This window comes from Siphateles boraxobius, unplaced genomic scaffold, assembly GCF_051911475.1.
Source record: "Siphateles boraxobius isolate OS27281-9 unplaced genomic scaffold, OSU_SipBor_1 20, whole genome shotgun sequence".
NCBI lineage: Eukaryota > Metazoa > Chordata > Actinopteri > Cypriniformes > Leuciscidae > Siphateles > Siphateles boraxobius.
The window spans coordinates 4,390,316-4,414,672 of record NW_027508811.1 but is presented as its reverse complement, the minus strand read 5'-3'; the positions used below and the strand labels follow the sequence as shown (position 1 = coordinate 4,414,672).

General features: G+C 51.0%; 1 protein-coding gene across 1 annotated transcript in view; it reads right to left on the bottom strand.

The window, feature by feature from the left end:
* LOC143744775 (zinc finger matrin-type protein 4) overlaps nt 1-24,357 on the bottom strand; it is a 173,457-nt gene that overhangs the window by 113,614 nt on the left and 35,486 nt on the right. The window contains exon 2 of the mRNA XM_077236417.1: nt 14,060-14,164. Within this exon, the coding sequence (XP_077092532.1) occupies nt 14,060-14,164 (105 nt within the window). The remainder of the gene's footprint in view (nt 1-14,059; nt 14,165-24,357) is intronic.

Here is a 24,357-nt window from a genome sequence, read left to right as displayed (position 1 = left end):
GTAGAGAATGTGCCCACAACTCAGTGCCCACAAACGGTACACAATGCATGTCCCACGGTTTTCTGTAAAAACGAAACCAACACACATTCAGTCAGCTCAGGCTGACGGCGTTTCTAGTGCAGTAAATGTGCCCGCTGTCCCGCGCCAATGTTCTCTCACAGACAGGTTGTACCCCACGGGGTTTTGTCCCGCTCGCTCTCTCTACGCAAACTGCCATAGAGAAATCGAGCGCGGCCAACGACTCATGTCGATTGTGCATTACATGTAGTGTATGTGCCCACATCTCAGTGCCCACAAACACTACATAATGCATGTCCCACGTTTTCTTTGAAAACGAAACCAACACACACATTCAGTCAGCTCAGGCCGACGGTGTTTTCAGTGCAGTAAATGTGCCCACTGTCCCGCGCCCACATTCTCTCACAGACATGTTGAACCCCACGGGGTTTTGTCCCGCTCGCTCTCTCTCCACAAACTGCCTTAGAGAAATCGAGCGCGGCCAGCGACTCATGTCGATTGTGCATTACATGTAGTGAATGTGCCCAAAACCCAGTGCCCACAAACACTACACTATGCATGGCCCACGGTTTCTGTAAAAATGAAACCAACAAACATTCAGTCAGCTCAGGCAGACGGGGCACACATTCACTCACAGACATGTTAAAACCCACGGGGTTCACCCCGCTCATTTTCTCTTCGCAAACTGCCATAGAGAAATCGAGCGTGGCCAGACCGCCCGCTGTGATCAGCACACCCCCAAGCCTCAGATGCTGCAAGCACAGTGTTTACAGCACACCGGAGCTCTCCGGCCGCCACTAAGTTGCGGCCAGAGCCCAGATCTCATTTTACCCCTAGCGGGGTATCAGAATGGTTGCTGAACACTATAGAGAGAGGCTATTTGCTTCAGTTCGCTCGACGTCCCCGCCGTTACACGGCGCGTGCCAAAACTACGGTAAAAAACGAGGTAGCTCATCTACTTCGAGCCGAAATAGCGAAACTACTGAGCAAAGAGGCCATAGAACCTTTTTCTCAGGCTCAGAGCGAAGGGGGTGTATACAGCAGATATTTTCTGGTCTCAGACCCATTCTAGATCTGCGGCAACTGAACAGAGTGCTTGTGAAGCGCCAGTTCAGAATGCTTACAACCAGGAAAATCCTTGCGCAAGTTCGCCAGGAGGACTGGTTTATGTCAATAGATCTGAAAGACGCTTATTTCCAAATACAAATAGCGTCACGTCACAGGATTTTCTTGATTCACCTTCGAGGGCCAGGCATATCAATACACAGTCCTGCCGTTCGGCCTGTCCCTGGCACCCCGTACATTTATGATGTGCATGGACGCAGCTCTCGCAACCCCTGAGACTTCGGGGCATGCGAGTTTTGAACTACTTGGACGATTGGCTGATTCTAGTTCGATCACGCTCAGAGCTAATAGAACACAGAACCATATTACTCGAGCATCTCGAGAACCTGGGTCTCACAGTCAATTGGGCGAAAAGTTTGCCGTCTCCCAGTCAGAAGATTTCTTTTCTGGGCACAGTACTGGACTCGCTGTTTATGACAGCGCGCCTGTCGCCGGACACCTCCACCTCGGGATGGGGAGCGCTGCTCAAGGGCAGACCGTTCTTTGACAAGTGGTCGGAACGGGAAAAGCTTCTACACATAAACTGTCTGGAAATGATGCCAGTCGACAACGCCCTGAGGCGTTTTTGTCCCCAAATAAAAGGTCACCACATTCTAATCCGATCGGACAACATATCAGTGGTGGCCTATATAAATCACCAGGGCGGCATCAGGTCCCGAAACCTTAACAGGATGACGGAACGCCTCCTGGTCTGGGCTCAGCACAACCTGCTTTCGTTGAAAGCAGCACATGTGGCTGGTCACCTGAATCTGGGACCAGACAGACTGTCCAGAAACAATGTTCCAGCAAGAGAATGGTCGCTGCACCCGCTGACGATCAGACTGCTGTGGGAGACATTCGGCAGAGCGCAGGTGGACCTGTTTGCGTCCCAGGAAAACGCTCACTGTCCGAAGTTTTTCTCCAAGAGCAGGGGTGCGCTGGCTCACGTCTGACCCCGCTTCCCTCTCTATGCTTTCCCCCCTGTCTCGCTCCTGCCCCAGATGTTGGAACGAATCAGGGAAAATGGATGCTCAGTGCTGCTTGTGGCTCCGCTCTGGACGAACCAGGCTTGGTTCCCAGTCCTGATGCAGCTGACCAGCACTGCCCCGTGGCCAATGCCGATGAGGAAAGACCTCCTCTCTCAGGCCAAGGGCTCATTTTGGCATCCTCGCCCGGAGCTATGGCCATCAACGGGTACCCGCTAACCTCCCGGAGGGAGTGTTAAACACGATCACACAGGCTAGAGCCCCGTCTACTAGACGGCTCTATTCCTCAAAATGGTCTGTGTTCTCTGGCTGGTGTCAAGCTCAGGGCTTTTCACCCCTAGACTGGGGGGTTACGGAAGTTCTCTCCTTCCTTCAAGAGCTACTGGATACAGGCAGAACCCCTTCCACGCTCAAAGTTTATGTGGCGGCCATAGCAGCGTTTATTAAACCGGCATCTGGCCAGTCAATGGGGAGGAAGGACCTGGTCGTACAATTCCTCAAAGGAGCTAGGAGGCTGAACCCTACCAGACCTCCTTCAGTCCCCGTGTGGGACCTTTCTACGGTTTTGGAAGCCATGAAAGGTGCCCCATTCGAGCCAATCCATTTGTCAGACATGAAACATTTGTCTTTCAAAACAGTGTTTCTTGTGGCTCTCGCTTCGGTGAAGCGCATTGGGGATTTACAAGTGCTCTCGGTGAGCGTGACATGTATGAAAATCGGGCCTAATGACTCGAAAGTCATACTCAAACCGAGGCACGGGTACGTGCCCAAATCCCTCAACACACCGTTCAGGGCCCAGGAGATTTCCCTGTCCGCCCTTCCGGTTCATGATGAGGAGGAGGATACGAGTCTTCTATGCCCTGTAAGGGCACTGAGAACGTATGTGTCCCGCTAGTCTGCTTTCAGACAGACTGAGCAACTCTTTGTTTGTTTATTGGGCGTTCTAAGGGACTAGCCACGTCAAAACAGAGCCTACCCAGATGGATAGTCGAGGCCATAGCGCTGGCTTACACTTCTAAGGGCCTGCAGTGTCCTTTGGGTGTCAGAGCGCACTCCACGAGAGGCGTGGCCTCGTCGTGGGCGTGGTCCAGCGGGATCACATTGCAGGGTATCTGTACGGCTGCAGGCTGGGCCTCGCCGCCTACATTTATAAGGTTTTATAACCTAGAGGTTCCCGCCTTACAGGCTAAGCTTCTGTCGGTCTAGTAATCAGCTCTGTCTGCCCCATTGCTCTGCCTCAGAAGGCTGAATTTTGCTTGTGCATCTTTCACTGATCGATAGAACAGCTCCATGGGTGTTGAAAGACCCGTACTGCTACCCAGTTCAGGCTGAACGCTGTTCACCCTGACTGCGTGGTACACTATTAACATGATTAGCTCCTGTGGGATGCTATTTTTGGAGAATGATGCTTACTCCCTCTCTTCTCCGACTCTCTGTGAGTATATGGTGATTATGCACTATATGAGCCCCGGATCCCAGTATGCACGTTTTTTACACTGTGTTCTCCATAGCGTAAGATATTACGCAGTACAAGAGAAACTCTCGTATGAGAACGTACTCGGTTACTAACTTAACCTCAGTTCTATCTAGAGAGGGAACGAGTACTGCGTATCTTGCCGTGCTTACAACATGCTCTGGTTCGCTTCGGCGATGAAAAACCAGTTTGTATCAGCCTGTCGATTTATATTTATAGGTCAAGGCCACGGCTATTTCGGCGGGACGTGACGTAGTGGTGCGAAGTGGTGCCATTGGATATGGCGTCACGCAGGGCCTCTCTCGATAGGCTGCTGCTGTTGCTGCAGGTCAGCCAATAGGCACGCAAGCCGCCTTGCCTAGGTCTGCATGCTGCTGCAATGCGTTTTACATTAATTCAAAATTAAGGATAATTTTTGCCTTCAATATCTCGTGGAAAAGAGGTTCTCTTACGAGAGGTTCTCTCGTATTGCGTAAGTTTAGCTTACGCTACGGGAAAGATACATCTTCTCGAGATACTGAAGCCAAAAATTATCCTTAATTTTGTATAACTTGTCAATGCAGTGCAGCAGCTAGCAGACCAAGAGCAGGCCATCTCGCGTGCTCATTGGCTGCCCTGCGGGCAACTGCTGCAGCCTACCAGTGCGCCCGGCGTGACGTCACGCCCAATGAGGGGCGCCCGCGCCTTTATAGCATCACAGCCCGCCAGATAGGCGTGGCTTAGCATATAAAATAGGGGCTGTAGGCTGAATTCTCAGATTTTTCGACTCTTCAGCGAGCTCTTCGCATCGCTGGATTTGAGAGAAGCGACCGCCGCCGTCGAACAGCGAACAGCCAGCCTAGGACAGCGCTGAGGAAGCCGGCCGTCTTCGCCACCTTCAGCCATCCGTGCGAGCTACGCTATCCGGCGACGTATCCTTTTTTGCTATTATTCTAAAAGAGCAGCGAGCGTCTTTTTAAAGATGCCTCGCACTTCCTGCGGCTCGTGTAAAGCCCCGCTCAGCGCCGGAGACCGCCACCTGATCTGCGCTCTCTGCCTGGGCCTGGAACACGCAGAGCTCGCCCTCGCGTCCGGGGGCTGCGAGCTCTGTGAGGAGCTTCCGCTGTCGACCCTGCGGGCTCGACTCGAAGCATTCAACACCACAGCAGTCACTCCGCCTCCTGTGGGACCGCGCAGAAAGAAGCGCCGTTCCCTGAGACAGCCGGAACCTGTGGCCACAGCGACGCGCTCGCCGGAGAACCTCCCTCGAGCCTCGCTCTCGCCTTCCCCACCTCTCCTCACCGACGCGCAGCTGCCGCTTACGAGCCTCACTGCCGTCACTTCGGAGGATGAGTCCGTGGGACATGTCACAAAAGACTGCTGCTCTATCCTGGCATCAGACAGCGAGGAATGGTCGCTTCACTCCGCCTCCTCGTCAATCCAGGAATCCGCCCGTACCCGCGCTGGAGCTGACGCGGAACTTATGCGCCTGCTGACGCAAGCGGTTGACCGTCTCGGGCTCGAGTGGTCGCTGCCGAAGGAACCCGCGCCGAACAGGCTCGACGGCTGCTTCCTTCAAAGTCGCCGCCGCGCAGTTTCAGAAACCAGGCCCGCTCCATTCCTGCCGGAACTTCATGCGGAGCTGACGAAGTCGTGGAATTCACCGTTTTCTGCTAGACTTCAGTCACAGGCCTCCGCGTCGCTCTCCCGAGTGGACGGCGCCGCCGAGAAAGGGTACACAGCGATTCCCCCTGTGGAAGAGGCGGTTCGCAGCGCACCTTTGCCCGCCCTCCGCGAGATGGCGGTCACGGTCAGCCCTCCCGTCTAAAGCCTGCAGAGCCACTTCCGCCTTGGTCGGCCGCGCTTATGCCGCCTCCGGCCAGGCCGCGTCTGCTCTACACTCGATGGCTGTGCTTCAGATCCTGCAAGCCGACCTCCTCCGTGAATGGGATGAGAAGGGCCGGGACCCAACTGCGGTTACGGATTTGAGAAGCGCTACGGATATCTCTCTCCGCGCCACCAAAGCCGCAGCCCAAGCCATCGGACGAGCCATGGCCGCGTTAACCGTGACGGAGAGGCACCTCTGGTTAACGCTCGCGGATATGAGGGAAACTGAGCGAGCCACCTTTCTAGACGCGCCGCTTTCCCCAGCTGGTCTCTTCGGCCCAGCGGTGAACGGGATCGTTGACCGCTTCTCTATGGTGCAAAAGACCACGCAGGCCATGAACCTCTTCCTGCCGCGACGCTCGAGTTCCGCCACAGGCCGCTCTCGCGAGAGACAAAGCCAGCCTCCTGTGCGAACCAGCACCCAGCGTCCAGCACAGCCTCAGCATCAGCCTTCGCAGCGACGTCAGGGCGGCCGCCCTAGATCGCGCTCAGACAGCCGTCGCAGACCGCCGCCCCCCAGAGGGCCTCGGCAGAGACTCACGCTGAAGTCTGAGCACGCGAAGCCCTCCTAACAGCGAGAGAGAAAAGACGCGCGTGTCCCGCTGCGGCCGGACCGCCGTCAAAGTTCATTTCCCTGTCAGTCCCCTTCGAACAGGCTACTGCAGTGGTTCAACTAGCAGCCAACGAGCCGGTTTATTCACCCTCTCGCCTGCACACAAACGCCGTTTTCACGGCGACCCAGAGAATTCTCAAAAAGAGTATAATGTCTGGTCCGGCTCACGCCGTCAGTGTTTTAAGTGTAGTGACCGTGTTTTAAGTGTGCCCACGCCCCAGTGTTCACCCCTACACATAAGCACTCCAAACCCCGTGTCACTCACATAGCACACTCTCATAAAGCTCAGAAAAGCAGCTCGAGTGTTGAATGTAAGAAATGTGTCCACAGGTCTGTGCCCACTATCTGCCCGCTCTGTTACACGATCAAAGAAGCAGGTTATGAACGTAAGTCTCGTGCCCGCCAGAGAGCGCTCACGCTTGCTAACACAAACCTCCCCCCGGGCCCCGCCTGTGCGTTTAAATGTTATCACAAAACACAGGGCGTTAATAAAGCGCTCCCCATCTACTATGACCGGGGCCTCAGATACAGTTGTAAGTCTCGTGCCCGCGTGCGCGCGCTCACGCTTACAGAGAGCTCTCCCGCCCAGAGCGCTGATCGCGCGTCAAAGTGTGGTAAAAGTATGTTCCCCATCCCTTTTAATCGGGACATCTCACATAAGTCAGCCGTTCTCGGCGGTCAGCGAGCGGCCATTGCCCAGAACCGAGAGCGCGCGGTTTCAGTTTCACAAGCCCGCAAATGGCGGCGGTCTGAACCCGGAGGCCATTCGCCCCCTGGCGGCTCACATAGCTGCGTGGGAAACTATCCCAGGGATTTCAGAATGGGTGTTGAGCACAATAAAGCAGGGCTATGCACTTCAATTCATTCGCCGTCCCCCGCGCTTTCAAGCCCGGACCGCGACGACAGTGAATGTGGAAGTAGCACACCTACTTCACGCAGAAATAGCAAAGCTGCTGTGCAAAGGGGCTATAGAAAAGGTGCCGCCTTCTCTGAGAGAGCAGGCTTTTACAGCCGATATTTTCTCGTACCCAAGAAGGACGGAGCCTTCAGACCTATCCTAGATCTGAGATATTTGAACAAAGTGCTTGCAAAAAGACCGTTCAAAATGCTTACGACCAGGAAAATCCTCGCGCACGTTCGCCCGAGGGGACTGGTTTATCTCTCTAGATCTGAAGGATTCCTATTTTCAGATTCAGATAGTACCCCGTCACAGGCAATTTTTGAGATTCGCCTTCGACGGTCAGGCATATCAATACACCGTCCTGCCGTTCGGCCTGTCCCTGGCACCCCGTACATTTACAAAGTGCATGGACGCGGCGCTCGCCCCCCTGAGAAGTCAGGGGCTGCGCATAATGAACTATCTGGACGATTGGCTGATATTGGCACAGTCAGAGACAGAACTACTATCTCACAGAACAGTGCTTCTCAGTCATCTGGAAAGCTTGGGTCTCACGGTCAACTGGACCAAGAGCTCATTACTGCCCAGCCAGTCAATTTCCTTTTTAGGAATAGAACTGGACTCGGTGACCATGACGGCTCGTTTATCGACACAGCGCGCGCCGTGTTCGCCACATAGCCGCATCTTTCCAGAAGGGCAGCTTTCTCCCTTTGAAAACATTTCAAAGGATGTTGGGCTGTATGGCATCAGCTGCAGTGGTGCTCCAGCTGGGCCTACTGCGCATGCGCCCGCTCCAACGCTGGTTGAACGCTCGCGCGCCTCGCCGAGCCTGGGTCTCTGGCGGCCAGAAAATCAGAGTGACTCAGACCTGCATAACAGCTCTGCAGCCCTGGTTAGTGGCCGACTGGTACCAGCAGGGAGTAATGATGAGAACCATCTCTTATCGGAAGGTCATCTCGACAGACGCGTCCAACTCGGGTTGGGGCACGCTGTTCGAGGGCAGACCGGCCTTTGGCCAGTGGTCAGACCAGGAGAAGGCTTTTCACATAAACTGTCTGGAAATGATAGCGGTCGAGAACGCACTGAAGTGCTTCCTCCCGTTCATACAGGGCCAGCATGTTCTTGTCCGCTCGGACAACACATCCGTGGTATCCTATGTAAACCGTCAGGGCGGTGTCAGATCCAGAAATCTCTGCAATCTGGCGGAACGCCTCCTTATTTGGTCACAGACGAACCTGCGCTCGCTGAGGGCGGCGCATGTGCCTGGCCATTTGAACGACGGCCCAGACAGACTGTCCAGGGACAATGTTCCCCCAGGGGAATGGTCCCTGCACCCCCAAACGGTCCAGAAACTGTGGCGCCTATTCGGCAGAGCGGAAGTCGACCTGTTTGCGTCAAAAGACAACGCTCAGTGCCCGACGTTCTTCTCGAAGGACGAGGACGCGCTGGCCCAGGTTTGGCCCAGCCTCCCGCTATATGCTTTCCCTCCGGTCTCTCTGTTGCCACAGGTGATCAAGAGGATCAGGGAAACGCGCCACTCGGTGCTCCTCATAGCCCCGCGTTGGGAGAATCAGACTTGGTTCCCGGAACTGGCACGGCTGTCACATACAGCTCCGTGGCCGATTCCGGTGAGGGCAGATCTCCTCTCTCAAGCTCGCGGCACGATCTGGCATCCCCATCCAGAGCGCTGGTCTCTGCATGCATGGTTGATCAACGGGTACTCGTTGCCCTGCCAGAAGGAGTGATGAACACGATCACGCAGTCTAGAGCCCCTTCCACGAGAAGGCTCTACGCGTCTAAATGGTCGGTGTTCTCTGGATGGTGCACCGACAGAGATCTGGACCCGCGGACATGCGGGGTGGCGCATCTGCTCACCTTCCTACAAGAGCTGTTGGATAAGGGAAGATCCCCATTCACGCTCAAAGTATACGTGGCGGCCGTAGCAGCATTCGCGGAATCAACGCACGGCCAGTCACTGGGAAGACATGAGTTGGTCATCCGCTTCCTTAGAGGAGCTAGAAGGATGAATCCGCCGCGCCCCCCGTCGGTTCCCATGTGGGATCTTTCACTGGTCCTCGAGGCCCTGAAAGATTTTCCATTTAAACCACTAGACTCCGTGGAGTTGAAATATCTATCACTAAAAACCGTTTTTCTGACTGCACTGTCGTCAGTAAAACGTGTAGGGGATCTGCACGCGCTGTCTGTCAGCGCGTCGTGTCTTGAGTTCGGACCAAATGACTCTAAAGTCATCCTCAGACCTAGACATGGTTATGTCCCTAAAGTGATGGGCACTCCATTCAGAGCGCAAGTTATTTCGCTGTCAGCTCTCCCAGCATCTGACAGCGAAAGTGATGTGAATCTCCTCTGCCCTGTCAGAGCGCTGAGGTTTTACATTACGCGCTCCGCCTCATTCAGGCGTTCGGAACAGCTTTTCGTTTCGTTTGGTGGGCGCGCCAAGGGGCTTGCCTTCTCGAAACAGAGCCTGTCCAGATGGATAGTGGACGCTATAGCGGCAGCTTACTCGTCAAAAGGTCTGCAATGCCCTCTGGGCATCAGGGCTCATTCCACGAGAGGCGTGGCCTCGTCGTGGGCATGGTCCAGTGGAATTTCTATCCATGACATATGTGTAGCGGCGGGCTGGGGCTCCCCGTCTACCTTTGTCAGGTTTTATAACCTAGAAGTTCCTGCCTTGCAGGCTAAACTATTGTCAGTTTGAAAAAGAGGTGTATTCTGCCCATATCTCCTGCTCAGATCACGTTCATGACTCAGCTCTCCTGGTTGAGCTGCACTAGTAGGGTATGTGCCATATGACTATACAGACCGGCGCGCTGCTCTGTATTCCCTATGTGTGCTTATGTACAAGTGATGGCCCGCGTGGCTGGCCACCTTATTTTTTCCACTTATGGGGTTCCCCTCAAGCTCGGGGTTCTCATGTGGATGCTTGGCGCGCACGGCGTTGACAAAGTGTTCCCGTAGCGTAAGCTAAACTTACGCAATACGAGAGAACCTCTCGTAAGAGAACGATACTCGGTTACTAACGTAACCTCGGTTCTCTCTAGAGAGGGAACGAGTATTGCGTAACCGGCCGTGCTCGCGCCACGAGCGACTTCGCTTCAGTCGTCGAAAAACCCGAGAATTCAGCCTACAGCCCCTATTTTATATGCTAAGCCACGCCTATCTGGCGGGCTGTGACGCTATAAAGGCGCGGGCGCCCCTCATTGGGCGTGACGTCACGCCGGGCGCACTGGTAGGCTGCAGCAGTTGCCCGCAGGGCAGCCAATGAGCACGCGAGATGGCCTGCTCTAGGTCTGCTAGCTGCTGCACTGCGTTGACAAGTTATACAAAATTAAGGATAATTTTTGGCTTCATTATCTCGAGAAGATGAATCTTTCCCGTAGCGTAAGCTAAACTTACGCAATACTCGTTCCCTCTCTAGAGAGAACCGAGGTTACGTTAGTAACCGAGTATCGTTTTCCCCATAGCGTAAGATATTACGCATTACTCGTTCCCTCTCTAGAGAGAACCGAGGTTACGTTAGTAACCGAGTACGTTATAGAGTTGCTGAATGTATGTGGTATATGTATTAAGCAGCAGTGTTTTAAAGTGGAAGAATTTCAAAGAAAAACTATTTCTAAATGAGTGAACTACTCAACCTCACTAACTGACTAATTGGTCTAGCACTGTGACCACTCTCTAATTAAAATGACAATATATTTTTGTGGTCTTCAGAGTTGATTATTCTTATTCGGTTGTTGCATATTTAGTTTAGTAATAAATACGGCAAACTTAGTTTGGTGTTGCTGTGTATGTAGAAACACTTACAAGGTTCCGTTTCAGGTGTATATAGGCAGTACGCAGCAATGCAGCTCACTAGGTTTCGGAGCGTAGCCACATTTGCCTAGATAGGCAATCAAGCCTGGACAAATTGTTAATGCTCTGATATCACCAGGGCTTTAAGATGAATAGCTTGAATTTGTAATGCAATATGCAATTTGTCTGATATTAAAAACTGGAATGTGTGAGCATCTGTGGGTATTAAGCAAGTGCTTAATATAAGTTTTGATTAAGAACAGATTGCAGGTGAGTTCTGTTGGATCAGGAAATGGCTCGGATGAAAACACTGAGCAAGAACACTGAAGAGTTTTTATATTTTCAGTGTTTATTTAAATTTAAGTTTAATTTTTTTTACATTTTGATGTGCATTTGTAATTTATATCGTATTTAGCTTTAATTGGTTTTTATTTCAGTTTTAGTTTTACAGTTAAATTCAGTTTCAATTTTAGTACTGCAACATAAAATTGTTTTATTGAAATTATTTGCGTTGTTTTAAGCTTTTCATCTAATATTAATTGTTATAATTTCAGCTGTATTTCAGTTAACGATTTTACATTTTTAGCAGTTTTAGTTTTAGCAACAATAACAACACTGGCAAAAAGGGATAGCTGGTTTTACATTATTTCAACTACAAATAATGTAAAACCAGCTATCCCTTTTTGCCAAGATTTTTTTACAATTCCACTGTATATATTGGCTAGTATATATTGAGAGAGAGAGAGAGAGAGAGAGAGAGAGAGAGAGAGAGAGAGAGAGAGAGAGAGTGTGTGTGTGTGTGTGTGTGTGTGTGTGTGTGTGTGTGTGTGTGTGTGTGTGTGTGTGTGTGTGTGTGTGTGTGTGTGTGTGTGTGTGTGTGTGTGTGTGTGTGTGTGTGTGTGTGTGCGTGCGCGCGTGTGTGCGTGCGTGCGTGCGTGTCTGTGTGTGTGTGTGTGTGTGTCTCTGAAGCAGTTAGACTGGATTACACTGGTCCAGTGAAGAGCTCAGTGCTAAGAGGGAATGAAAGGATCCGTTGATAAACACAGAATGAGCTAAAGACCAGACACTGAGGGAGCATTTGGTCTGGGAGAGATTTGATTTGGGGGTTTAAGAGGAGACAGGGCAAATGACACAGATATTAAAAATATTGATTTTGTATTTAAAAAAATATTATATTTACTGTAATTTTTATAAAGGCAATTATATTTTATGATACTGTATACTGTATATAATTCTATGTAATTCCATGTATGAAAATGTATTTTCATACATTTATTTTTTTTCCAATCAAATTTTCAATGGACACATTAGGTATGTACACATAAGTGCACTTACTTTGAAATAAAGTGCAACCGGTACACCTATAAGTGCCATGTGTGATACAGTATGCATGTTTCCAGACAGGCAGAAACAGCAGGTGAAAAATGAAATAAACAGCGAGGAAAAGGAAAGCAGAATGGAGAAATGGACAGGAAACACAATGCAGTGATAGAGGAGACAGAAGTGTCCAGTCCAGATAGTAAAGGGCAGCTGACAGGTAACGAGGTTTCTCTCCGGATATTTAACCCAAGCTTTTAGTCTATGTCCGTTAGCTATCCATCAGATTATCAGCCATGTGCGCACACACTCACACACAGCATGAGAAATTGAAAGAGGAACAGGCCCCGAGATATCCGAAAGTCCATTAAAGTTGCTCTGACAGGTGGAGAGAGTTTGTTGTTGTTTAGTCCCAAGGGAACGGCTCTAATGTGTGCTGCGGTGCGGTGAACTCATGTTATCACACAGAACATCTCTATCTGTCTCTCTGTTTTTCTCTCATTCTCTCCCTTTCCTTCTCCTGGCCTCTCCAGGGAAATGGCCGGTTAATTCATGGCCTGAAATGAACTGGTCATAGTGACAAGTTCATCCACTTGGAGTTTCTTTGAGGACACAGCAGTCTTACTGAATTCTGGCGAAACAGTTGTGTATCTGAGGTTTAGGGCTAGGGAATATATCAGATAATGTTTTTATTTTTAACATTATAAAAAAAAAAAAGTAATTAACCAACCAACATTTTGAGTATTGGTTATTTTAATGCATCATTATTTGCCCATTAAGTTTCCCAAAAGATGTGGCAATAGACTAGTTTCACACTATTGAATTGATTCCTAAATTAATGAGTCTTATGAATCTGTTAATCTGTTTTTAAGTGAATAAGAAAATTTATTTGGATTTCCATCTATTGAGATCACTACGGACCTTCGTTTCATTAAAAACCAAGAAGATTCAATCAAATTATTAGTTAAATTTGACAATTTGGTCTAAAACATATCCCAACATGACATTTTTCATTATATATCTTATTCAATAAATGTTAAAAAATATATTGGGTTAAGCATATTTAATTAATATCAAGTTAAAGTGTAGAAAGTTTTTTTCTTTCTTTCAAATTTTCCTTGGATACATTAGTATAAAATTCAACTTTGAAATGTAGCTGTTTTGCACAGCTTTAACCGTGGCTCATTTAAAAAAATATATATATCTTGACTTAGCATAATGGAAAACATTTCTTGATTATTTTGAACTAAATTCTGACTCGGACTTGGATGAATCATTTTCAGTCTACTTGGCAAGAGCTGGTTGAAATGACATTTCCACTGACTGTCCAAAAATCACCCATTTAAGTCATTTTTAGGGCAAATACTTATGTATATTAAAGTATATTAAATCCAGTCGTTGTTCACACGTAATTGAGGACATCAGCCTCACGCTGTGACATCTGAGAGCATTTACTCAAGACGAGTGATCGCAGGGATCAGTGACAGAAGAGCTGAAGTGTTACCGTAAAGCTGAATATATCTTGCTGTCTTCTCTTCGTAAACCAATCTGGCCAAATGATCCTCTTGAACAGACACGTTCCCTCAGCTACACTGATTTTGTGCGAAGGAGTTTGTCCTCATTAGCGCGCTCGTTAATCTAGTGATTGCGTACTCTGTGGTCTCAGGATCCGTGTGTTAGAGATGTAAATAATGCATGAGGATGATTATTTAATGGTCAATCATTAGGTTACTTATGAAGGGGTTGTGGGTCTGAGGAAAGGTGCACTGCATTACAACTTTAAAAGCAGCGACTGAAAGATACATGAGAAAAGCATTTAGGTTACAAATGATTATTACATCCCTGATGATCAATTGATGAGGCCTGCTTTTAACGTAATGTGTGTGTGTGTGTGTGTGTGTGTGTGTGTGTGTGTGTGTGTGTGTGTGTGTGTGTGTGTGTGTGTGTGTGTGTGTGTGTGTGTGTGTGATTACCTCATAGTGCGCCACACGCTGGGACTCGGAGATCAGCTGAGCGTTACAGATGTTACAGTAGCTCTCGGTGAAGAGTCCTTCATCACCACCTCCGGCAGACTTCATCTGAACAAATACACACACAAAGTGCGGTGAAACTCACATAACTCATTATATGAATATGTGTACAGTGGTGTCATTGAAATAACGGCATTATAGCTCTCACTGGTGGAAAAAAATGCTTAAAAATCGTATTGCTCCTACCTAGTCAGGCAAGTTTGATTGGTTGGTTCTAAAGGGTTTTTGGCCACTGGTTATCCTGGGTGTGTTTCCCGTATAACGATGTAACTCACTGCTTAACTACCATAGTACGATGTATCATTGAAGAAATCAATTAGTCATGACTGTTTTCCCAAAACCATTTTTCTCAGTTATTTTGCTGATTCAATCATAGGCTCATTTAGGGCTGGGCGATATGGCCAAAAAAAAAAAAATATCACGATAATTGTTTTATAAAAGTCGATATCGATAATTATCACAATAAATGTCAAATCTTTATTTCTTTCAAGTTTAAAGGCATATTTTTGCTCGTAAGTGAAAGTTATAGAAACCAGAGCATTAATTGTGGTTTTAAACTACTCTTTATTGTCAGAATTTCACAAATCTGAGGTAGAACATTCCAACATTTGTAATTTTTCCTTAACAAAATAAATATCTTAATAGAAAATTTAATTTATTGGTTTCTGCATCTGCTAATGGGGAATATTGTTTCAAATCTTGAAACAGGTTTATGTTGTCTGACTTTGATGGTACGTATCTTCAGCACATTTGCAGTGCAGGCTGCAATATTAATATTAAATGTTATGTCTCGAAAAGCATATTTGACAGTGAGTTGACAGGTGTATTAGCTTGAGTTAGGATGCAGATTTACTATGTTAAATTTATGTTCATTAGCAAAAACAGTAACATCTGTTAAAAAAAATGTAATGACCTCAATTTTATTTGGTAAAATGTAATATTTGAATTTTATTAAAATTAACCATTGGTCATCCAGTATCTAGGATTTAGATCATGATAACCACAGATAAAACCAGGCATAGCCTATAGCACCTCAATATCATGGCAACATGTAAATTTATGGTTTCTATGGAATTTGTATGAAAAACAGTAGCCTAAATACATTATTAATTAAATACGGTAATTATATTCCATCAGTCCTTTATTACATTGTCTACATTAATAATATAATACAATTCAATATGCATATCCCACATTTCATGGTGCAGTTAATATTACTAGGCTAACGTTCCCTTTCAGTCGAGAACGTCAGACGTAGTCGACGGTCGACTGAATTGGGATCTCGCTAGAGAGCCTGTCTTCTTCGAGTACTATTGAACGAGCCAATGTAATTGGCGTGCGTGATTCGCATCACACACTCCGCCCCCGCGGCGCGGGTATAAATACGGAAGTGGATGCACGCACTAGTTGCCTTTCGCTTCGGAGCCGATCGTTTGATGTCTCTGAGAGTGCTGTTGTCTACAACGAGCGAGTGTGTCGGTGTTCTTCAGGAAGACTCTCCCAGTGCTGGTGTTCTACAGCGCGAGTGCAGCGGTGATCGCGAGCTTTGAGCTCTCAACTGCTGTTTTAACAGCAACAAATTTCTAAATGTTTGTGTGTGTTGATGGCTGGTTAGAGGGCGGAAAAGTGAGTGCTTCACTGTTTCAGTTCTCTGTTCAGTGTTGCCGCGGTCATTCCCCTGTGTGCTCCGGCACTGGTGACGGTCCTATTTTTCTGAAAGAGCAACACGGGTGTGTTTGCGTCTTTTTCAATATGTCATTCCGCCCGTGCGTTTCTGGGTGCGGTCGTTCCCTGTCTCTCTCTGATGGTCACAACTGTTGTGTCACGTGTTTGGCTTACAGCACGCTGAGACAGCTTTTGTGGACAGCTCATGTTTTCACTGTGGGAACATGACTGTCGCAGTGTTGAGGGCGAGACTCGCCTTCGTTCGCGGAGAGCGAGTCCCCATTACCATGCCCCACCCTCGGGTGCTGTGTGGGATGGGTGACCGGAGGATAGTGTTGGATGTCCCGCCCGGTAACCATTCCCTGTGGGCTCCTCACTCCTCCCTTCCAGTGCAACCACTGGAGCCTCCTGTGTTGTCTGCTGGTCCATCTGTAATGGGTGGGCCAGCGGTTTCACTCGGGGCTCCCCTGGAGGACAGGACACCGATTGCAGCATCGGAGGGTGAGCTGACTTCTAGAGATGATGACTCGGCTGCATTGTCTCCCTCCGGGAGTTCAATGTTGCCCGAGCCGGATCCAGAATTATCAGCTATGCTGAAACGGGCCGCCGAGGCTGCCCGGCTCGAGTGGAACCTCCACCGTGTCCCGTTCAGTCTCGGTTGGAATCTGGAGTTTGGTATCTTGGGGCGGGCCGCGCTGGTTCTCAGCCCGCCGCCCCAGTGCCTTTCTTTCCCGAAATGCATGGAGAGCTTATCAGGTGGTGAACAGCATCTTTCTCTGCCAGAAACTGCCTGAAAAGCTTTTCCCCCTCATTACCCTTGATGGAGGAACGGTGAAAGGTTGCGAGGTGTCCCTCCATTGGAGCGGTCTGTGGACACAGGTGCACCTGTGTCCGGCGGCCGCTGCCTTTTGGGGGGATCCTCGTCTCCCCCCTAAGGCCTGTGAGTTTCGTCTGTTCCGACGGGCAGAGCTTACAAGGCCTGTGGGCAAGCCCCTTCCTCTTGCGTGCCATGGCGTTGCTGCAGGCAAGGGCACCCATGGCATGCACAAGGGTAATCCAGACCGTGCGCTCATAGGTGAGCACCGCACTGCATCCGACCTCACCCTCCGGGGTACGGGTGTCGTAGCGTGCGTGATCGGTCTGGCGATGTCCACCTTGGTGGTCCAGTAGCGCCTTCGTTGGCTCAGCCTGGTTGGTATGGCGGATGTGGACAAGGTTCGGTTCCTGGTCTCCCCAATTTCCCAGGTTGGGCTGGTCGGCGACGCGGTGGAGAACTGCATCAAACAGTTCTCTGCCGCTCAAGCGCAGACAGAGGTCATCCGGCACATCCTGCCCCGGTGGCCAGCTGCTGCCTCCACCCGCCGCCGGTGGCAGCTCCTCCGCCTGCTCGTCGCCGTGGGCGTTCCCCGGACGCCGCTCCTGCTGGCCCTCCGCAGCAGCCTCCACCCAGGCCTCAGCATGGAGCCGGCCGCAGTAGAGACGCCCAGCCCGCTCCAGGCACTGCCAAGCCAGTTGGCAAGCGACAGCGAAAGCATTCCGGAGCGGGCCGCCCAGGAATGGATGAGATGCTCTTGGAGTGGCACGATCACTCCCTCCCCCCGGGTGAGGGCGGGTTGGAGCCTTTGTTTGTGTGTGTGTCTGTTCCGCCGCTGGCTCCCTAAAAAAAAAAGAAAAAAAAAAGCGGAGCAAGCGGTACCCACACTTCAGAGAGAGAGCAATTTCATCTGTTCCTGGGTCCCAAGAGGGCCAGTCTGGCGGGTGTGACCCTGTATAGCCTTACACCCCTCAGCTCCCCCTTGGTCGCCAGCAGGCAGCTTGGTGCGTTCGAGGACCCGGTCATCCGCCTTCTCACGCGCCCCCTGCCGCTTGTGGAGACAGGTAAGTGTTGCACAGCACACTAACACCACTCTCTCTACTTTGCTGCCCCACCTCAGGCTCGGCTACCCCGCTCAAGTCACTGATAGTCATCACATTAGGTGTTGAGCAGACGTGCTCCTGAAAATTCAGTGATATTCATCACACCGAGTGTTGAGCAGTGCTCCTGACTTGTGCGTGCTTATCTTATCCTGCTGGCGAAGGATTTGATATAGCCGCTCCTCCAGCCGGTACGAAGGCCAGTTGTAAACTCGTTCTTCGTGCTACTAGGTGGTGGGTCGTGACCATCTTGGCCCAAGATTGGTCTGCAGCTTTGACCTGAAAGACATGTGCTTCAGATCTCTACCTCCCGCACCGCAGGCCATCCTGTGTGTTGCATCTAAGGGTGGAGTATCAGTACAGTGTCCTTCCCCTCGAGTGCTCCAGAGCCCGTTGGGTCTTCAGGTCAACTGGAAGAGAGTAATCTCGCCCACGGGCTGAGTATCTCTTTTTTAGTTTTGGAGAGGTACTCGGTCCAACATGTCTCTCCAATGAGAATGTGTTCAGCTGGTGTTGAAGTGAGAAAGGGTCCCACTGAAAGAACTTTCAGAGGCTCCTGGGGTATATGGTAGTCGCAGCCTTTGGCTTCCTCCATATGTGACCGCTTAAGCGCTAGCTTCACGATCGAGTCCCGAGGTGACCGTGGCAGAGCAGCTCACCCTGTGTGACTATAGTTCATCCCGGTCTGCTGCCAAACCCTCTTCAACAGAGGGGCCATGTACAAAGGGCGTGTTTTAACGGGGGCCTGGGCGACCCCCGACTACACGGGCATTCGTGCCTCGAGTTGTTAGACATTGCGACCGTTGCGCAAGCTTCCCCTGCATGTCACAAACTCACCCGTCACCTCCTCCTTGGAGTCAGACGCTTATGAGGGCGCCTTGTTCCACTCTTCCGCCATCGAGCCTCACGACAGTTATAGCCAGGGCAAGTGGAGACTGCATCCCCTGGGTCCGGCTGGGTCATGACCATTCCGGGGCCGCTCAGTTGCCCCCCCGGTTTTATTTTTCCGCCAGTGTTTGGGTAAACCGAGCGGACTACCCTTGGACAAACACTGGGTCTCAGCTGCCCCAAGGGCCCGCAGAAGTGCGTTTAACCCCAGTGAGCCTTCTAAAAGTGACTGCGACTCATGGTCGCCTTGCGCCTGCTCAAGTCAGTGAAATCATCACTCTTCATGTTGAGCAGAATTGCTCCTGAAACTCAGTGAAGTTCATCGCACTCAGGTGTTGAGCAGCAATGCTCCTGTAGCTCTGTGAGTTCATCACAGGTAGCTCAGTGAATTCGTCACACGCAGTGCTGAGCAGAAATGCTCCGGGTGCTCAGTGAAGTTCTTCGCACTCAAGTGTTGAGCAGAAATGCTCCTGCAGCTCAGTGAGTTTATCACACTCAGGTGTTGAGCAGGAATGCTCCTGAAGCTCAGTGAACTTGTCACACTCAAGTGCTGAGCAGAAATGCTCCTGTCGCTCAGTGAAGTTCTTCGCACTCAAATGTTGAGCAGAAATGCTCCTGAAGCTCGGTGAGTTTATCACACTCAGGTGTTGAGCAGGAATGCTCCTGAAGCTCAGTGAACTTGTCACACCCAAGTGCTGAGCAGAAAATGCTCCTGAAGCCCAGTGATCTTCACATGTTGTGTTGAGCAATGCTCCTGTCTTTTGCGCCCGTCGCTTGCACCTACGTGCCAAGTCAGGAGAGGAACAGGTCTTCATAGTTGCCCCTTATTGGCCCAACTAGACCTGGTTCCCTTCAACAGCCTTCCTGACTTCCCCTGAAAACTCTTTCGGGGACGGGGCACGATGGCACACGCGTTCTTCCCCCGGAGATTCCGGGCGGTCTTACATCTGAACGCGGAGGTTCAGGTGGCTATCACAAGAACATGTGATAGTTACCATCACTTCTGCGAGCACCCCCTAGAATTGGGTAGCGTGCTTACGCCTTTAGAAGTGGAACCTAGTCGTTGAGTGCGTCTTCTCTCCAGAGGAGATCCTGAAAGCTTTCGATCACTTCAGCGCTCTCTTTCCTGCAAAATGGGTTGCAGTAGGCTGTTTTCCTTCACCCTCAAAATGATGTTGCCTCGGTGTTTAAACGACGCTCATCGTGTTGCAGAAGTATGCAGAAGCACGTTCTGATCGTCAGGTTCCTGAGGAGCAAGGTCTTGTAAATCCTTGTGTCCCTCTTTATCCTCTTGGGCCTTGTCCCTGGTGCGACAGCACTGCAGAGACCGCCCCTGAGCCACTGCAGGCAGTGAGTTAAAAATTCTGTTATATCAGTTCTCCTGCTCGCGTGGTCTCTACTAGAGGGTAGGGACTTGCTCGCTTTCGGTCAACGTATTGTGCCTGGAGTCTGGGCCGGCTAACTCTCACAAGCTGAGACCCCGGCTCGGATTGTGCCCAAGGTTCCTACCTCTCCCGTAATAGGAGCAGGTGGTGAGCCTGCAAGCGCTGCCCTGGAGGAGGCAGATCCAGCCCTGGCTTCTCTGTCCGTTCGCTTGGACGTGTACAGCATGCAAGTCATAGACCTCAGACCAGCTCTTCAAATATCTGTTGGAATTCAGCAGAGAGGGAAGGCTGTTTCCATGCAAAGTTGCACTTAGTGCTTGCCTTCATTTCGGCAAAATTCCGAGATGCAACATGTCCACTTAGGTGTTGAGCTCCTCTATGATGAGTGTAAAGTGCTCCGCCTGGGCGTTGACGATATGCTTTGCTAAAACAGATTCTAGAGTTGGGGGCTGGACGACACCTAGTTGAACCGCTGCCTCACGTGGGCTCCCTTCTCATGAAGCCAGTTTCACCGTGAGCCCGGTTCAAGTGTCAGCTTGCTGCGCCATTCCCCTCCTATGGACTGGATACGTGCGCCTTTCTACTCCAGTTGAGTTCCCTTAAAATTGAACCCTGTTGAGTTCCTCCGCACCCCTCCGACGTCGGACGTGCGGAACGTCTGGTGTTAGGCCTACCACTCGTAAGCAGTGTGGAACCTGTGTTAGGCTGGGTCCATATGTTGCGGTCCCTTCGGTGACCCCATATGTGTATTCTTCCACGATACGGCTCCCTGCGGTGAGCCCGTGTCTTCCCTCGGCAGAGTCTCTCTGCCGTCACTGTCCGGTGTGTCTCCCCCCGTCTTAGGCTGGAGCCACCCCAGTGACATTCCATATGTTAGACTGCCCGGTTTCCGCCCAGTTCATATGTGTATTCTCCACATTACCTCCCTCTGGGTTGGATGTGGCTTCCGCAGCGTCCCTTCCTTCCAACGTACGGGGAACGCTTTCCCAGTGGTCCTGTAGGAACAGCAGTGACTTCCCTGGCCTAAGCCCTGTCCTTCCCCGCCTTAAGTTTGCGGGGGCATCAGGAGGCTTTGGTTTAGGCACTGGAAGGTGGCAGCGTTAGTGGCGTGTTCAATGGGTGATCCCAATTCAGTGGACCGTCGACTACGTCTGACGTTCTCGACTGAAAGGGAACGTCCTGGTTGCGTATGCAACCCACCGTTCGGAACGGAGGACGTAGTCCCCTTGCCACTACCGCTGGACCACCGCTGACCCCGGGTTACTCTCGGCTCCTCAGCGAAAAGCAACTAGTGCGTGCATCCACTTCCGTATTTATACCCGCGCCGCGGGGGCGGAGTGTGTGATGCGAATCACGCACGCCAATTACATTGGCTCGTTCAATAGTACTCGAAGAAGACAGGCTCTCTAGCGAGATCCCAATTCAGTCGACCGTCGACTACGTCCTCCGTTCCCTCCTTCAGGGAACGGTGGGTTGCATACGCAACCAGGACGTTACAGTAAATCCATGGTAAATTATGAGAATTTGTTGACGGAAAAGCCTTCTGACTGTATCGCTGCGCAGTATAAACGCATCTTCTCTAGTGAGGCTTTAGTGAGCTCGCGCTGCGCTGCCGTTTGGACTTTGAGCCGAGCAGATAAATGGTCCGTGTGGTGCGCGGTTCAAATGAGTTTCGTGAAGTCCACTTGAGTCCACATGTTGTGCAAATAAGAAACTATGCTTCTAACCACAGGTCCGAGAGTAGTTGTTCCAACCACAAACTTTGCGAAGCTGTTTGCGAATATTCTTTGGAAATATGGTTAATGATGTTTTCGGGAAACAAACCCCTGGTCAGTCTGTGAGACCTGTTCCCTTTCGAGAACTTTCACTTCCTATTGCGTAGCTATACGCAGTGGGAAAACTCCTTTTCTCGAGAATATTGAAGCCTTTATTTTAAAACGCAGTGCAGCTGCACAGCCAGCACAGCACAGAGATGTCAAGCTTGCTGATTGGCTGGGCTGCGGGAACTGCACAAACCAATGGAGAAGCAGCGAGGACGCGCAATCCTATCAGGATGCTTCCTGCTTCACGCGCCAAAGCGTGCCAGAATGGGTGTGGCTGCTGACTATATAAGCGGCCCATTTCGCCACAGGAATCAGATTTAATCTCCTTCAGCGACCAACTACATCTTCGGTGACTCTCTTGAAGCCATCGCCTCACCGTCGACTAACCTCAGCCGCGGAATGAGCTACTCTGGCTTGCAGCTCAACGGACGGCGACCTTCCTGCTTTTAAGCAACTCGGCGGCGCTCTCCTGATTTTCCATTTCCCTACGGCCATCCGGCGAACGCAATATGCTTTAAGCCTTCAAGTGCTCGCTGCTGCAGCCTCGGACACGCAGAAACGGCACTCAAGCGAGGCGGCCGCTCTCACTCTGAGAGCATGTCACTCGCCTCTCTGCGCACACAGCTAGCTCTCCTTACGTCAGAGAGCGACACCGCCCCTCGCGCCCTCCCGTTTCCTTCCCTCCTCGAGCCATGGAGGAAGAAACGGCAGGGTCAGAGGATGCCTGAGCAGATAGAGATGAGCGAGCCCATGCCGGCCCCGCATGCCTCACTCTCTCCAGAGAGAGATACCGTGCCCGTCCTGTTCACAATGACAGACCAGCACCCCTCCCGCGAAGCGGCCGGCCTCAATCTCGTTCGGCAGGTCAAGAGAGAAACACAACGACAGCCTGTCTTTGGCTGTGTCAGAAAGCTAGGAATGGCCGGGCTCTGTAACAGACCACGCCCCCCCGGAGTCAGTCAAGCAGCAGCTGCGCCAGGGCTAGTTTGGACGCCAGACTCCTCCCCGTCCTCACCAAAGCCGTCACAGACCTCGGCCTCGAGTGGTCTTCCCCCGAGGAGCCCACCAGAAGCCGCCTTGATGAATGGGTTCTGCCCGGGCGCCAGCAGACCATTCGACAGCATCTAGCCCCGTTTTTCCCGGAGGTGCACGACAAGCTAACTAAGTCATGACGTGCCCTATACTCTGCACGCCTACGCTTGTCAACTTCAGCCACGCTGACCTCACTCGACGGTGCTGAGGAGAGAAGGTATGAGAAACTGCCCTCACTGGAGGAGGCGATGGCCACACACCTTGCCCGCCCACCACCGTTGGATGGAGAGCAAAGGCGGTTCGCCCATCAAAGCCCTGCAGGACCACCTCAGCTCTTGCCGGCCGGGCCTATACCTCTGCCGGGCAAGCTGCTTCAGCCTTGCACACCATGGCAGTCCTCCTGGTGTTCCAAGCCAAACTCCTCCGCTCCATGGACGAGTCTGGACCAGACCCCGCAGCCTTCAGGGACGTGCGCAGCGCCACCGATCTAGCCCTGCGTGCTACAAAGACCACTGCCCAGGCAATCGGAAGAATATTGGCCAACTTAGTCATGCTAGAGTGCCATATTTGGCTCAAATTGACAGAGATCAAAGATGCGGACAAGGCTGCCTTCCTGGACTCGCAGATCTCGAGTGCTGGTCTCTTTGGCCCCGCGGTAAAGGGATTCTCCGAGAGCTTCACAGGGGCTCAGAAGTCGTCACAGGCTATGCGGCACTTCCTGCCGAAGTGGTCAAGCTCAGCGTCGGGTCGCCCTGAGAAAGCATCGACCCCACAGCCAGCTAAACCAGCGCCACCAGCATCTCAGCCCCGCCCAGAGGCTGAAACTCACTGGCGCTCACAGTCTGCCAATCGCTTTCCATTTCTAGGGTGTCAGGGCCTGTGTAACAAAGTGTAGCCAATGGACCCGTCACAGTTCACGCACCCAAGCACACAAACGCTGTTTTAACAGCGGCTCAAATAAAGCACAAAAAGAGCACTTTACATTACATGGCGGCCCGTCCCCAAATGCCTTTCAACCCCTACCCACTCGGGCTGTTAAGCTGCACTTCAGGTCTTTCGCTTCAGTCGATTTAACCTGATTCATATGGTGAAATGGGTCACTTAAATAGTCAGCAGCCACACCCATTCTGGTGCATGAGGCGGGAAGCGTCCTGATAGGATCACGCGTCCTCGCTGCTTCGCCATAGGTTTGTGCAGTTCCCGCAGCCCAGACAATCAGCGAGCTAGACAGCTCTGTGCTGTGCTGGCTGTGCAGCTGCACTGCGTTTTAAAATAAAGACCTCAGTATTTCCCCACTGTGTATAGCTACGCAATACTCGTTCCCTACTCCCAGGGAACCAAGGTTACATTAGTAACCGAGTACGTTGGCTGACCAGTTTAAGTTTTTGATATTTTTGTTTTTCACAGGAGGCTGTTCCAAATCCTTGTGAGCCTCCTCGTCTTCAAAAGCAACATAATGTCCTAATCATCTTGGATCCTCATGTATAACATTGTACTGATATTAATCTAGTTCAAAGTTAATGTTAGCATGGCT